The sequence below is a fragment of the Hyposmocoma kahamanoa genome, unplaced genomic scaffold, assembly GCF_003589595.1.
Source record: "Hyposmocoma kahamanoa isolate Upper Pololo Valley unplaced genomic scaffold, ASM358959v1 94, whole genome shotgun sequence".
Classification (NCBI taxonomy): Eukaryota; Metazoa; Arthropoda; class Insecta; order Lepidoptera; family Cosmopterigidae; genus Hyposmocoma; species Hyposmocoma kahamanoa.
The window spans coordinates 6,752,210-6,769,111 of NW_020654878.1; the positions used below are offsets into that span (position 1 = coordinate 6,752,210).

The following is a 16,902-nucleotide window of genomic DNA, read 5'->3' on the forward strand; positions in this document are numbered from 1 at the left end:
ATGTTTCTGTTTAATTTTGATAAACGCATAGCGTCAACTTTTTGATTCTGTACAAAGTACACGTCCTACTTAGGTTTATTGCACTTAAAAGTGAACTCGCTTGTATATGCTAAATTTAATATTTCATTTAAACTGTTTATTGTTTGTTTGTTGTAACGCACAGACAAGCTTTTTTATTTTAACATTATTATTAAAATTTGTTACAATGGTATAATCAGAATATTTTTGATATTTGAGCATTATGCTCAAAAATTATGCGGAATATCTGTTTTTATCGAAAGAAGTACACACAAACTAGTTTAAAGTAAAAGCAACCAAGATTAATACTGAATTATAATAATTTGAGCGCTACAAGGAGTCCTTATCTTATCCTCAGATAACTAAACCCCTATTATTAATTTTTCAAACTAATTTTTCGGAATATTTTTAGGAAAAACTATCGATATCATTTCTAGATATAAGAATTAGTAAGTTATGTACTTAGACACATATGTATAATCATTGTTATAGTATAAAAAACCACTAAGAACATTGTATCATCGTTATTAATTTTGGTTAAACATTTTCTCACTTAATCAGATATGAATTTAATTAAAATTCTACAATACAATTTCTTGTATTTCGATATTATTTTAATCTCTTGTCTTTGTAGATTATTGCATAAGTATTATCAAAGTAGATAGTGTTGGATGACATGTACGCGTAAAAATTGAACTTCAAATTTAGTACCTACTGTTCTTCACACATATCAACATTCTCAGGATACAGTGTCAAGTGTTGTATTTTGTTATTTTTGTCTTCTAGGTAAGCATTTCGATGGTTTTTATTGTAAGTCAATGGTTTTTATTATTATTATTATTATTTACAATCAGGCGCCATTCTATAATTAAATTTATAAATATTAAATTAATAAATAAATGGCGGGTTTTATATAAATAGTTACATTTTTTACACGAGTTGATTTTTAGTTTATTTAGTTGTGCGTTTCTTGATTATTTGTTATCATTAAGCTGATGGCTCTGAAGCCAATGCTTTATAAATAAATAATAAATCGTATGTCCAAAGAAAAAAAATTGTAATTACAGTTTTTTAACAAATTAATTTTTAATTTTAAGTATTATTGCGTTTTAAGTTTCTTAGGATCGTATTCCAGAACTCTATACAATGTTCAAGTCAGGACTTGAGCAGACTTGAGTATGATTTCAAGCACTGGAAATACGACCCTAATGGCAAGGATTGAGTATGATGTTCAGTACTCACTGCAATAGGTACTCAAGTCCTGACTTGAGTATTGAGTAGAGAAGAAGAGTATAAATCATACTGAAGTCCTTGCCATTAGGGTCGTATTTCCAGTGCTTGAAATCATACTCAATTCCTGACTTGAGCAATGAGTAGAGTTCTGGAATACGACCATAAATCCTTTGTTGCTTGTTTAAGCTGATGGCTCTATAGCCAATGCTCAACAAATAAATAATAATAATCGTATGTACAAAGTTGTTACGTGATTATTATACTGAAAAGCTTGGTGTCTTCATAAAAAAAATTAAACTTTTGCACATTCTGAATACAATCCAAAAATCGGGGCAGCAGAATTTGGCCATGAGCCTTTCATGAAACTGAGTAACTGAGTCGATCAGCACTAAAATTGTTTTCACAAGAAAAGACATTGTTCTGAAGACATGGTTGTTAGAATTTCGGATTTTCCTATGCTGTAGAATAGTCACTTCATGCATCCTTGTACTTTGTTTATTCGTCTATTACAGCCAGAAGTTGAGGTAACAAAAACGAATCAAATTTTCTAAATCTAAAGAGAAAATTATTTCTACGATGGTAAAATATAGATGAAAATGTAAAATATCTTACAATTATATACTAAATCTATGCTTACAATACACATTCTAAGGTAAGGGCAAATATTCTTCTCAAATAAAACAGCATATTTTATGGAAATAAAATCCTGAACGCATCTTTAATGTTGTTGGATTGCTATAGAAGTACATGTAGTTGAATGCAGATGTCGCTACCATTTCACTACTTCCTTTTCAAACGACGATCTAATTAATGTATTTTCAGGAATCATCTTATCGTACTTCTCCAAATTACTGTTTATTTAAATAACATAATAATTAAATTAAGACAATATATAATATTTTGTAATTATGACTTTAATAATCATTTTATATATTTTTTGACAAGGAAACAACTGCAGGGCTCGCTCGCTTTACGCCATCGCATTTCAACCGACCAACCAAAGCTTGTCTAGGAATCGGATCGATGTTCAGGCCTTGGTTGCAGAGAAGCTTTATTGAGGGCTCTGCGACTAGAACTTGGAATCGTGTTACTAGTTTTACTCAACTATTGTGGTGCAAATTGAAACATTTAGGCCAGCCAAAGGTAAGTTTGATCCACAAATTTGTAATCACTTATTGTAGCTTAGGGCTCCACGAAGTAGAAATCAACATGGCGTCAGAATGTAAATAACTTTACTGTCTGACATTTGCCGTACTGGCATCACAAACTGTTTTCTTCATCATAGGTGGAATTCTAAATCAATAGTAGTATTTTTGTTGATGTTGTCTGTAACTGGCAGATTAATATGTTTTCATTCATTACGTTTTACTTTATTGGTACGTGTTGACTATATACATACAGCTGGTACCAAGTGATTGTGTGGTACAACTTAGTAGCGCTTCTTGTAGAGTTCTAAATGTACAAACCAGCTGGCACATGCTTGTGTTACTAAGTTATCGTTAGATTGATCCATCAACATTATTGTGTTTGTGTAGCATTATGTAGGTATTTATTTACACACTTCCATTAGCTGAGAAATAAGAGCACCTTTCTTGTATCATTGCAAGAACCTGCCTCTTTCTTTTCCTCAGAGTGTGTTGAGATAGAATATGCATGTCTCTCTATGTTTCATTACCAATCTTAAGTGCGTCACGGTTGCTTCTTTTCCAAACCTTGCTGCACAAGTTCTGGAGTCGCTAAAAGATTTTATACTGATCTGATACATTGTCTTATTGTATGTACTGAGGCTGTGGTCGACTGGGCCTTGATGACATATTTGGTTATATATGGGAATAACAGACACCATTATAATTCTGTTGCCATCAAAAATATTGTAATAGTAAACACTGTTAGTTACTTACTAGCAACACCGCATTGAGCCTTAGCATTATGACTTAAATTGTTTAATAAATAAATAAATATTAGACATTTCATACGTTGCTTTGATTCCAATGCACTATAACTATAGCACTAGGCAGTATTACAGAAATCGGAAACAACAACAAACACCTACACCCGAGATAAATAATATATTATAATATACAACAAATTATCTATAGAAAATTTAATTGTCTATGTTGACCTGGCCGGTGTCATACCCGGGACCTCAGAGATGTTTACACCATAAAGTCGGTGTGCAAGCCAATTGACCACTCAGGTCATCAATTTCGTTGATAGAGTTTATACTGTTGCTAAAAACTTTGCAACTTCTGTATATAATCCACAGTTCTAATTTCAAAATCATATCTGCTTTTTAGCTAAAAACTATTTCTCATTGTCAGGAACGATTGTGACTTTCCGAACAGTTATAATTAGCATAGCAATTTACTTACAGTACACTTGTTAGAAGTGTCATTGTCTGATCTGATCCTTATGAACAGAAATACTTATGTCTTTGTATGCAAGGTATGGCATATGGCCCAGAGTTAGGTAACCTTACCTTTAGTGACTACTTACACATTTACAGGGTTACAGATTAATTCCTAAGGGCTAAATTCAGCTGAATGAACTCTTTGTGTTTAGTCCCAAATGCGATGTATTCACTGAATGGTAGTGGAGTGTTTGTTGTGCTTGTTTGATGTGTGGTGAAGATGATTTCGAATGTTGACCATTTATATATGGTTTTTCATTACCTTTGTATTTAATTGTTATTGTGTGTTTTACAATTTCTTACTCTATAATAAATCAGAGTACTTACTCCTGAATATTAGCTGTGGAATTTATTAATAAATAAATAATGATTCAATAGTTCCTTTATGGTTAAGTTGTGCATAATGTAGCCAACAGAGATATAAAGTCTAAAGAATATACTAGCACAATTTTGGGTCTAATTTTCAAATGCTGGTAGTCAACAGTATGTTTTTGTCTTGGGACCAATATTATTATTATCACTATTTCTTGATACACTGAGCAGCTTTATTCTTGCCTACTTAGGTTTAATTTGTACTATTTGTTCCCCCATCAGTAGACATTCATATATTCAATACTATATTTTCCAATTTGGTAGGTAAATATATTGACTATTAAATTTTTAGAAGGTGTATTATTGAAATAACACTCACAGTCATGTGCATGCCGGTTTGTTATACTATATGCAATTGACCAGTTGCAAATGGTCTTAAAATATTTATGTTTTTCAGCTTAAACTGCTCTGATACGAGTTGTGGTTACGTTGTAATGGTAAGTGGAAGTACAGGAGTACTTTCCTACTACAACTGGCATTAATATCACATATGTTAAGATCTGATACCTATTATGGACTTATCACATATTCGTCTTAATCAAAACTACACTTAAGTTCTAAACTCGAGTTTCACCAATATAAATTCCATTACTTAAGTTTGGGTGCAAACTTAAATAATGGAATTTATAATAATGTGAGGTACCCCTAAAATGTCAAAATATTTTGTTGTAAATTGTCTCATTCATGCAGCATGTATTGCTATTTAAAAAGGGTTGAACTATACCAACCGACACCAGTTCAACCTATGACACTTAACTCATTTCAGATCCATTAGGCTTCTGTTTGAATTTTTACATAAATTTTGTTATTTTCAACTTTGCATTATAAATATCATGTCCTTATAAGTACATTATAAAAGTCCATGAAAATGAAATCAGATCCTAATGATATTATTGGCAGTTATTTTAAGCATGATTGGTTTTGTGGAATGGCTTTTGCTACGCTGTGCTGACTGATACTTGTCATTGCGATTTTCATTGCATTTTATAAGGTGACATTGGAGTCTACTTTCATATCTCATATCAAAGTCCTATATTGGTTTGTTTTTTTTTATACTGCCTTAAAAGTCCATATAATTTTGAATGTCTGGAATAATATGTAAAATTAAAGTGTTTGTTGATAATTATCGTAAAAAAGTAACATCACTACAGTTTTGTTTTGCCGTAACTGGTTGCAGTGACGCGTAAAATAAGTTGACCAATCAACACGCTCAATAAGTTTGTTTTTGTAATCTAATAATAGCCCTCCATCTACATCTGAAGGATTTATTCAAACAATTCTTATCATTTTAGTGAAGAGAAAGGAGGGTTGGTATTGCACAATAAGAATTTTTACTTCATATTTACTTATTATTTGTTGAAGAGCTGCCCACTACCCAATTAATCAGATTATTTGTTTACTACCTTATCTTGAATTTACCAACTGCTTCTAACGTTGTCCATATCAATTAATAAAGGCATAGGAAATCAGACAAATAACAACACATAATGATGCCACTTGACAGTTGTTGATTAAACATAGATTAACAACTTACATAACTGGCTAACACAGCAAAACACCATGCTTCATGGTACAAGCACATCATCACTTTGACTTTGCAAGTGGACATTGCCAAAACTGAAAATGTTATGACCATTTTTCCCTCGCATAATCGCATTCGACTATTTAGAAAAAACCTATTAATATATATATGACCATATGTTAACACCATTCCATTTCATACTAAAATATGGGATGTTAACATATGACTCATTGAGATTGAAATGAGTACAAATTAACAATGTTTTTCATGTAGATTAATTTTGTATTTGGTCACACAAATTTCAAAATGCAATTGTCCATTAACAATCATAATTAGTTTTAACATGTTGATTGGTCTTCAGATGCCACGAACTCGGAGGAAGCATTATGCGTCGCACTCGCGGTCGAGATCACGATCGTACGAGGCGAAGCGGCGGCGGTTGGACGATTGCCAACGTGAGGACTCTCATAGGAAACGCAGTAGAAGCAGGGAACGAGACAGGTAAGCAAGGCTACGAAGGCCTGGAATTTTAATGGTATTTATTTAGGTCACGAAGTAAACCCGGAACCTAACACAAAACCAGAATACAAATATACCAACAGATTAGTTTGGTTACGCTGTTAACGAGTGCTGATAAGTACGATCCAACGTTAAGGCTAGCTCACTAAATGACTTGTACCCGACTACAATAAAAATAAACGGAACCTTAACGAAACTTAAATGTTGGTCACAATTATTTGACTGTGGCCCATTACTACTAAAATTAAATAGGCGGTTTAGAAAGTATTTTGAGAGACCATTCTAATTAAGAATTCGTTTTCTTTAAAATTTATTTATGAATTAAAGTATTATTAGCATTGCATATTGCTCTTTATGTTTTTATACATAAATCATACATGCCACATATTCCTTTTACTTCTTACCTGCAGCTTAGTTATTGAACTAATTTTGTTAAGGCGTAAGTTTATTTTTTCTACAAATACAGTTCAGCGTCAAATTAAAGTAGTACTACAAATAAAGTACGAAATACTTGTCCTCCAAGGAAGGATTTGAGGTTGCGTGAAACTTCTGGAATATTTTTGTTTCTTTTTTTATTTTGCACCTGGGAATCTGAAGTAGGTAAATGCCAAAAAAATTGCCAGTTTTCAAACAAAAAGTTGATAGAACCAATAGTAAGATAAAGCTTATAAAATAAATATTTATTGAATTATTGCGCATTATTTACACCTACATGAATCTAAAATGAATCTTAATATAGCGTCCGAAACCGAAAATTCCCATATTTGGATACAAAGTTATTACAGCTTGTAAAAATAAGCATGAAAAGTAACTGTTTCATTTAACATACTGTTTATTGTCTTATGTCCCATAACGAGGATCTGAAGTAAATGTGAATATTCATAAGAAAACTGTAATCAGCTGCATCATAAAATTGCACCCCTGGTATAATTATACCACGTCTGAAAAATGACAACTTTTGACGAGAGAGGTTTAAAGATTTTACGAACGAAATTAGTCGATATCTTTTTTATGTTTATACGGAGATTAAAAAAAAAATCACGTATATATTACTTGTTTTAGTACTATTACTAGAATATATAGTAGTATATAGTTACTATTATTTTTATGACTTTTATGTGATAAAAGCAATTTTGACGTGATCACTTGTGGCTTTATTATACCAAGGGTACGTAATAGTATTATCATGAGACCCAAAGATTGAGATCAAATAATTTCACCAAACTGTACTTACTTTTATTAAGTACTTAAATTTCGAAAAGTGTTCTGAAATATCCCGTTGTCAGGTACACATTTATTACTTTTTAATAATACTATTTTGACTAGACATTTCAAATTTTTGTGCATTGCACTTTTTGAAAGGTTTTTCATTCATATTTTGTAATTTTATTGGCTGTGTTAAAGAAAGTGATACAATAAGTTTGAGAATTATTATGGTTTTATTTTGATCTTTATTGTCCATAATGATATTTACATAGATACCTATGTAATAAGCTTTGTGTAATAACGACATCTACCGCAATTTTTTAGCACTCCTATACGGCTCAGCCTCTGATTCTGAACAAAATGTGTTGTTCGGCCACTTACTACTAGGTGGCGTTACATGTCATGTTTATTTGTTATACCTTCTCGTTTCTTTGATATTGATGGCAAATATTTCCAGATGATGATATTTGACGGCATACAAACCTGAACAGTCAGTAAGTTTAAATAAAGGAATGCCCTTAGTACACTCTTTGCTAGACTGCAATCTCAAATGCCTTGAGTGTCGAGAGCAAAATGTATCGTAAAAAATGTATTTCCGAGCATGACTTCGCAATAATTGCGCATATCACTTTTATAGCCTACGTTGTTCAAATTTCCTTTGTTTGCTGAGTCACTTGAAATGAACGTTATCTTTTGGGACGAAGGTGCTGTCCTCTCAAAAATGTATTATGTAAATATCGTTTGGGTAATGCTGTTTCAGGTGACATCTGTTATTGGTTTTATTACCAGCGGAAAGGTGTAAAGTTTGTTGTGTACAAATTTTTTGCCAGAGCTTTGCTTGCTCTGTTCAATCTCGCTTATCTGAGATTTAGGGACGGCTATCTCTTACAAATCCTCGGTTTTCTCGACATTATAAATGCCCTTCAAATGCCATTTCGAAAGTTCTCTGGACCTAATCTAGTACAAACCAGTTGTCTGTACAGCTAGGATATTCCAAGCTTAGAGAAGCAAAAAGAAATTGTTCTTGGAATACAGCAGAATTTCAACGTCAAGCTTAAAAACGTTTGTTTTATACATAATCAGTTCGATTTAATGATAAACCAACATAAGAGTAGGTCAGGTTAATCGAAGAATTTATAGATTTATTTTATGCATATTCCACTATGACGATTTGAAATGTGTAAAACCCCCATAGTTGCTACTATTTTTAATAGATAATGATCGGGGATAATACGTCATCTCCTTCTTTTCTGGAAAAAACTGTGTGTAACGTTGACTTATATGGTTTAATAACCAGTTTAGTCTTATCATTACAATTTTCCTTCTGTAAATTACTGAGAATATATGAATGGATTCAACGTGGTATAATGTTTATTGCGATTTTACACGTGTTTTGTGTGCCACAACCAAGTGCCACAAGATTTTCACATATCTAGGCTTTCTATAAGGCAAGCACCTGCAATAAACGTGATTGAATAGATTGAAAGTAACGGTTGGCCGGTGGTTCGTACGGTACCGGCAGATTGGCCGGGGGCATACGGCCAGGAGTCGCGTTAGCCGCGGACACCCTCTCAGGTTACTTCTAACCTGTCCTCCATTACTCGCTAATAGCACTTTGCTTGGAGTCTGAACCAATGAGGTATTACTTTACTCATAATCAAAACTTAGTAGCAGTAGAGCTCCTTGTGAAAGAGTTCGCCCAAGGAAGTACTGCCATCGTACCCATTTCAGCCGCCAAACAGTGATGTGAGCATTGCTGCTCAATGAAATTACGGGCACATGGGACTTGTCCACTTATGTATCTTTGCGATTTAAGGCTCTGGGTGGCACTGCAACTGTTAGGGATAGGCGTGCGCTTACCACCAGCCGCACCACTTGTTCGTCCAGTCGCTGGGTATTATTTAAAATAAACATGGAGACGAAGGAAAAAATCTCTAGTGGAGAACTCGTGTAATATAATATATATAACTGAATATAGCTCATCAACCAACCATTACCACAAAAGGAAACTTATTACACATGTCTCACCATTTCTTTCTGACTGCCAATAAAATTAAACTTGAAATCGCGGTTCGATACTTTATATCGCACACGCGATACCAACGAGATCGCTTGATGCAAGAACCCATTGTGAAACATGTTCACGCACTTCTGCCAATACTAAGATAAATAAGTAATTTTACTGTTTTGCCGTATAAACTATATGTTAAGTGCGCCACAACAGCGACGCGATGACGTTCAAGAGGTGCCAATCAATTATTGTATGATTAAGTATGTGGGTCTGTACAAATTGGCAACGTAACCTATGCATCTAGTTTGTCACACGTTGACTCTGATTAACGTAGCGGCCTTCATGTATCTCTTTGTGGGTATTATTTTTTATAGTATTGTACATATACTTTTTTTTCTGGTGAACTGTAACGCTACAATCATTACCTTTACTTAGTTTCGTACCTTAGTCTTGGCAAATTAATATTTTATTACACCCTGAACCTTTAGAAAGAAAACCGAAAAAATAATTCGGAGTTTTAGTGCCAACTCTTGTTTAACTTTTAATTACCAGTATAAATCTAATTGAAACGGTCTGAAACAACGTCATGTACGTTGTGGTTTTTTTACCTTTAACAACGAATATGCAATAATGTTCCTTGTCTGCCATTGAGTACAATAAATTGTACAGGATCATAAATCCCGTTTTGTAAATGTCTTTATTGGTTGAAACGGCAAGCGAGTGGGGTCACCATTCGCGAACCGCTGCAAGCGACGACGCGTAGGAATCCAGTTTTGCTGTGGCATTCCTCGGCAAGGGGTTTTTTCCACCTTTCCTTATGTTGCGGCGGCTGCACGACTTGCAGATGTCGTTCCTTCTTTCTGAATTTCCACTACTAATTACCACTAAATAATTGTTTTGATTAAATACAGAATATTTATTTAGTAGTTTCTTTCTGATGTATCTGATGTTTCTTTGAAATTTCTCTAATCTAAATTATTTCATTATTCTGAGAGTGGCTATCTCTATTAAATTGTGTGTCGTTAGATAAAACCGCGTTATCAGTTGTTTATGACGGATGCATTGTTCTTACGGGGCTGAGCTAAGTTGCGATGCACTTCTGTGTACTTAAACTATATTACATTTAAATATATCGTAAAAATCCTGTTACTTATGTTGATTTTGGTTACGCTGGAAAAATCTGACTTAAATATTGAAATTATTTTACAATAGGAAAACAATTTTATAATCAAAACGGTTTGCCAATAAGAAACCAATAAACTGACTTTGTGTGTACTGTACATCAATTTATTTCGTCTGTTTATTTTGTAAGTTTCACCGCAAAAATCTGGTTTAATCCGGTCGTAAGCCCTTTGTGGAAGAGGGATAGCTACAATGGATTCATTTATGTTCAAGAGTTAAGCGAACTCTTATTACTCACTAGAGAGTTAGTCCCATCATTTATGCAACAAATTCAAACAATTCTTATGCGTGTGTTATAAATTGATATTTTGTGCAAAGGGCCGACGACAGGTAATTGTAGGTTGTCAGTTGTAATGGATGTACGTCTGATGGAAATTACAATTACAGAATTAAACGCTCTGACTCAAGGATATCGCCACAGCTAATACCCGAGCATAATGTATCACAATCAACACCTGTAAATATAAGGTTCGCACCGTACAAAACGTAATAACACGCATTGAGTAATGCATGTAATCTTTTCCTCGGTGTAACGGCTATATGCGCTTTGATGTGTTTTAATTTTCTTTCGTAAAGTTTGTATGCCAAGGACCTCTGAAAGGTCATTTAACTAAAACAGCAATCTTTAATGCTATCGACGAGGACACGTTAAACATGTTGGTTTTTCACTAACTACAATCACGTCATCGTTTCATTTTTTTTTTGCCTGATAGCGAAATAATAGGTACACTACATGTTCATAAAACGACACCGTTGGATTTATTTGTTACTGTCAAAGACAACTACGTCGTCATTGTTTTCGAAATAGGCATACCAACTACAGTTACCAAACGAGGAAACTTCATAATTGTTTTGTCGAGCAGTAAAAAGTGCATAACGTCTTAAGTCTAGGTTGCGCAGTTTCAAATGTCCATTTGTCGTGACTTGGTGTTTCATATTTTTTAAATGAGAAATGGTGGAGCGACTGACGGCACCTGAGTGCGGGGTGGGGGCGAGAGGTTGTTCTTGACACAGTAAAACTAGAAGTGCAGTAGGTGCAGCGGCCCACGCTGAGCTCTTTACGGACTGCTATTTGGCTATCCACAGTCCTTTGAGCTAACCGTTGCTGTTGAACAATAAATAAAGGCAATGTAAAGGATTTGATTTCAAATGATATTCTTTTTAGATTGCAGACGTGTGAGTATATTTATAATAATGTCATTACAAATAGTCGATATCAATAGTAAAGGTCTTATTTTCGTCTCTTTTCTGGCATGGCACACGGCGAGATTTATCTGACTTGATCCGCGTAGATCTCGGCCAGAAACGCTTTCCATGTCGCGAGGCGGAACGCGCCACGCGATTTATGCGCCTGCGTCGTATCGGGCCCCCCGATACTATCCGATCGCCGATTTATGCACCAAGCTCGTTGTCAGTTCGTTAGCCCGTGCTCACTTCCTGTCTGCAGCCATTGTAATGTCGTTCATATTTAAAACAATCTAGCATGTCTTACGTTTTCTTCTAGCTTCGCTGACGTTCTCTTAAAATACTATCATTATGTATTACATTAAATTTTATTAATTGTGGTTTGTATAGCTATCGGTTTTAAAAAATAATAAAAACTTACGCTTAAAATAATAATTAAAAATTTAATTTAATAAATAATAATAGAAACAAGGCAGTGTTTATGATGTACGTTTATTAAATATCGTCACGAATTATTCTAACAATTAGAATAAAGCTCTTCCTCTAATTAGTCGTCGTCGCAAATGATCATTGTATTTTTGACAAGTGTACAAGGTCACGGAGATGATCATTAAAGAAGATTATTTCCTTCTCCTGTGCTAACATTGGATTACGATGACAAGGCCGCCAAACTCATATCCTGTTGATTCAACAATGGCCCATGTGGCCTTACCTCGTCTAGGGGACATCAGGGTCTCCTCCAACACGTTGCGCTTTGCCACATCTGAAGATTACACCTCTGCATCATTCATTAGTTGACATGACTATATATTTTTCTAAATGCAATGCAAGTCAAAGTCTTTAGATTCAATCTAAAGTATTAATCTGTCTCACTGATATGTCTGTACGTTAAATTACACAAAGAAACTAGTTTCCGTTTGAATTTAAGTTATTTAAAGGTCAAGGTGCATAGGTCGATTACTGTTGACGTTATTTGTATTTAATGGTGAATCAGAATTATCGAGTGATTTCTTTCTTTTGTTTCTCGTGCATTCTGTGAGAGTTCTGGTTTGATCGCAACTCTTCACGCTATTGACGACGTAAAACTAAATTAGACACACGGGACATACTTTTGTAACTCTAATATTAGATTATATTCAGTGCCAAATTGTTACATCGATTGCAATTTTGATCTGTGCATTTAATGTTGTACATAAGAGTTAGATACTGAATTTGTCCTTACCATTTCCTTTCATTTGCTTTTAAATATTTCCTGCCAGGTAGGTCAAGTATCATTGATATAAATCACCAAAATTCTAAATCGGTTATCAGTACAAGGTGATTTAATAAACGAATGTATAAAAGATGTTTTTGTATATAAAATTGGGTGCGATCCTTAAACGGTTCATTTTTCTTGAAGAACCAATTGAGTGCATAAATTGTTCACTAAAGTCGTTTCCCGAGGCGCCTGTCGCAATGACCAGACACGCGTATTTACGAATTGCGAACAATAGCCCGATTGTCACGTCCTCGGAAATCGGCCGTTTGAACAACGTGACATTTGATGCCCAGAGATTGATCGGTTTAGAGGAAATTGCGCGGACGCCGTGGACTTAGCGGGTAAATGTTCATTATGTTGACATAACGACTTAATGGCATGTCTCCGTACCAAACTTATGTAATACTAAACGAATACTTGTTTATAATTTCTTCTAGTTTGTTACGTATGTATACTGATTAATTTTATGATTACGTCATTCTAAATAAATGGTTCTACCTGAACCAGATAACTAAGTTGAAATTGGTAGACATTTGTTTTAAGAAGTTGGAACACAAAGATATTGAGTAGAATTGGACGAAATAATAGATATAGAACCTTCTAGAACATAAGTGTTCGTGGATAAGTGTATAGTTCGTAACCAGTTGTCATGTCTTTTTACAAACAACGCAGATTTGTTGGGAGTGCACACCAGCATATTATCCGGTCGTGCCTGGATTTTGAGGAGCCGTTATTTGCACTTAGGTGCGGACAGGAGCGCGCGGCATGGTGCGGGATCGATTAGCGAACCGGTCCCGCAGTACGTTGACTCCCGACTCCAGTATGCGCCCGCGTCACTGCGCCCACGACCACGAATTGTGCAAACTCCTCCCGCGCATCGTGCTCTCCTCTCGTGGTCGATGGAAATACACTACATTTATCATTACTACTTGTAAAAATTGGAGACATAGAATCGACATAAATGTACAGTGAAGTACAGCGTCTAGTTTCACTGCACGGACGACGAGTTTTGCCGGTATCTGGTTTTAGGTATATGCGACGGCTTGTATGTAATTGCTCTACAGGTGCACATACAGGTGCAATTAGAAGAAAAACTGTCTTTTTCTTTCCAACTGGTTCAACTTCTATGGCGACTTGGAAACGTTAAACTTTCTTATCCACACCCCTCATATCACGTGACATGCTCAACTTTCTTCACTGTTTATGTTCATTTGAGATTTGTTTAAAAATTGAAATAAAAGAAAGTTTCTGTTTTACACAGAATAATATCTATGTGCTTTCGGACAAATAAAGTTCAATTTTTAATGAAAAGTTGTAACGCTATGACTCCATAACAATATGGAAACGACGATGACGAGCTACTGATCTGAGGGTAAATAGTGGGCGTATCTATTATATTCAGAGATAAAAAGAGGAACAGGATGCAATGCGACCAATAAAATACGTCATGTTGAATTAATACTGCGTTGTATGTTGAAGCCAGTGCATTCTTGGGAAGATAAACAAGGCGCGATGATTAAAGATGATAATGCTGTCTGCCACGTCCTGGAGCGGTAAGGGTTGCGGAGTGTGCGGCGAGGTTTATGACTCGGGCGTCGAACTCGTGTGGGTCGGGGGTCAGCTGCGCGACATGCATTCATTAGTGCAATGCGCATACGAAGCTCCTATGTGTTATACGCTCTTGCACTTCGAAAAACTATTAATTACTTCAACGCTAAGAAAAAATTTTAATTATGGACGAAGTTTTTTTCTCTATATAAGCACATAGAATAAAATTAACTGTATTCCTGAAAATTCATCGTTCTATTGGAAATGTACTTTCGATAACATTATTGATTATTTCATATAATACTTAACATAAACATGTCCATCACTGTATGTATACAAATTATATTCCAAAAATCATTTCTTTTGTTAGACAATGACAGCAAATACGACTCGGAGGTCGCCTGGCAGTTTTCTGAAGGCGCTATAGCGGAAGCAGTAAATATTGTTTTCCGCCCTGTCCAAACTCCCGAGATATTAAAGACATGCGGCGTCTTTGCTTATGTCCTCTGAGTAAAATGTTTATTTTTGCTTTTAATGCCTCCTCGTGTGGTCCGGTTAATAATTCGTCATATTCTTTGAGGACAAGGTAGCTATTGTTGATTAAAGGTTCTGCGAGGACAATGTGCCGTTCATGGTCAACGTAAAGGTTTCCTCGTGGTTTTATGTTTTCTGGAAAACCGCTAACTTTTGTAAAACTACCTGTCGCTTTTAAGTGATATGTAATGAACCCTGGTACAGAATACAACAGCAAATAACAATTTATGCCTATATTTTTTTTGCTTCGTGTAACGATTTTATGACAGCCCATTGTCTGCGGATGCTTGTACCATTTGGACAACGAAACAGTGTCAACGAAAGCTTTGTTGACACTGTGAATTGTGTCTCGAGGGGATAATGTAGACCGGTATCATTAATCTAATTCGAATCGCTAGACGTACGCAATGAATCAGTGTGAGTCAATCGAGAAAGTAAACCAGTAAGCATTGTTCCAGTGGATGCGCGGTACTGAGTATGATGCGTGGGCGCAGGCAGCGGCGCGAATTAAAGCAGCTCTCTATTCATTACTCATCGTTATTGCTATCGCCATTTTCGGAGACGAAAGCGAGTGTAGGCTTGTTTAACCTCTCTTTTATAAAGCTGTTTAATTATTTTAAGATAAAAGCGAGATTTTTTTATTAATACTTTCACATTCATGGTTTGCACACATGAGTGACCTTTTGTTACGCAGAATTAAAGCCTCACAGCTATTGAGTGCTTATTTTACCGTGCGCAGACTACGGTCAGTATTTCTTTACATCTTTATGGTCAACGTTTTTCAACGCTGAGTACCTATTTTTAAAATCTAGTAGTAGGGAATTAGTGACAAATTAAAACTATGTTTCCAGTTGTATAACTACAAATTAATACCCTCTCTAATTGTATTAAGCCATGTCCATTGACTGTAATTACAGTGTTTCAATCTGACGGTTCAATGGGGAACAAGAAAGAGTGTTTACTTTTACTAATATACACAAAAAAGTATAATAATGTGATTGTTCATTGTGGAACGCAGACGAGACTGGTAGAAAGTACAGGCGCGTGCAAAAACGTAATTACTACAGCAATACAGTATTGTTCGTCTGCTAACCGTGTTGAAATACCTAGCATATCAACGTGTCGATTTTAAACGGTCGATAAACACGGGTTTCAAATTCTATGTCTACGGGGTTGAATAAGTTAAAATTTTTGGAAAGATCGCGGGTTTTTTTTTTTCATTGTTTTACTCCAAATACGTTCTTTCGCAGGAGATTGCATATTTAATATTATTTAAATTTAGTAATATGTTGACATTACTATAATTTAAAACGCTCGCGTTGGCGACTGTATCGGGGTAGTGATATTACGCGCTATCATGTGTCTTGCCGTAGCCAGTAGAGGAGCTACGAAAATAAAGTGAATGTTAGAACCAAAACAGCATAAAGCACCACCATTTGTATCTTCTCAGATACGAACTGACAATGCACATTAATCTATTTATGGCCCCGTTAACTTAATTTTTCCTTTTATTCCCCAATGTCTATCTCAAATTTACCATCCCTTGTAAACATACGGACCACAGAACCTCTTTTACTTGGTCAATTTTATTGCCATCAATTTCAATCATGCATTCTGTCATTTTAGGGAAGCCTATGTTCAGCAGTGGACGTCTTCCGGCTGATATGATAATGATGATGATTCTGTAATTTATTTTAAAAAAGATATATATCCTATCTTATATACATCCAGCAATTCTTTAACAGATGATGCAAGTACTACTTGTCATCGACTTACAAAAAGGAGTGTAATGATGGATTCAACTATATATTCTCAAGTTCGTCCATATACAGATTGAAGAGTCACGAGTCATTGCGTGCAATCCGAATCCGAGAAAATACGGATTTTATTGGGTCGGATTGTAC

General features: G+C 35.0%; 1 protein-coding gene across 2 annotated transcripts in view; it reads left to right on the top strand.

The window, feature by feature from the left end:
* The first annotated feature begins 2,247 nt into the window (after positions 1-2,247).
* LOC113237777 (serine/threonine-protein kinase Doa) overlaps positions 2,248-16,902 on the top strand; it is a 53,554-nt gene continuing 38,899 nt past the window's right edge. Inside the window, exons 1-3 of one of the 2 annotated variants that reach the window (XM_026474431.1) lie at positions 2,293-2,394; positions 4,431-4,470; positions 5,917-6,056. In XM_026474431.1, coding sequence (XP_026330216.1) covers positions 4,468-4,470; positions 5,917-6,056 — 143 coding nt within the window. In that variant the 5' untranslated portion in view covers positions 2,293-2,394; positions 4,431-4,467. Of the gene's footprint in view, positions 2,395-4,430; positions 4,471-5,916; positions 6,057-16,902 lie in introns of both variants that reach the window. The other variant, XM_026474430.1, reaches the window with a different exon arrangement.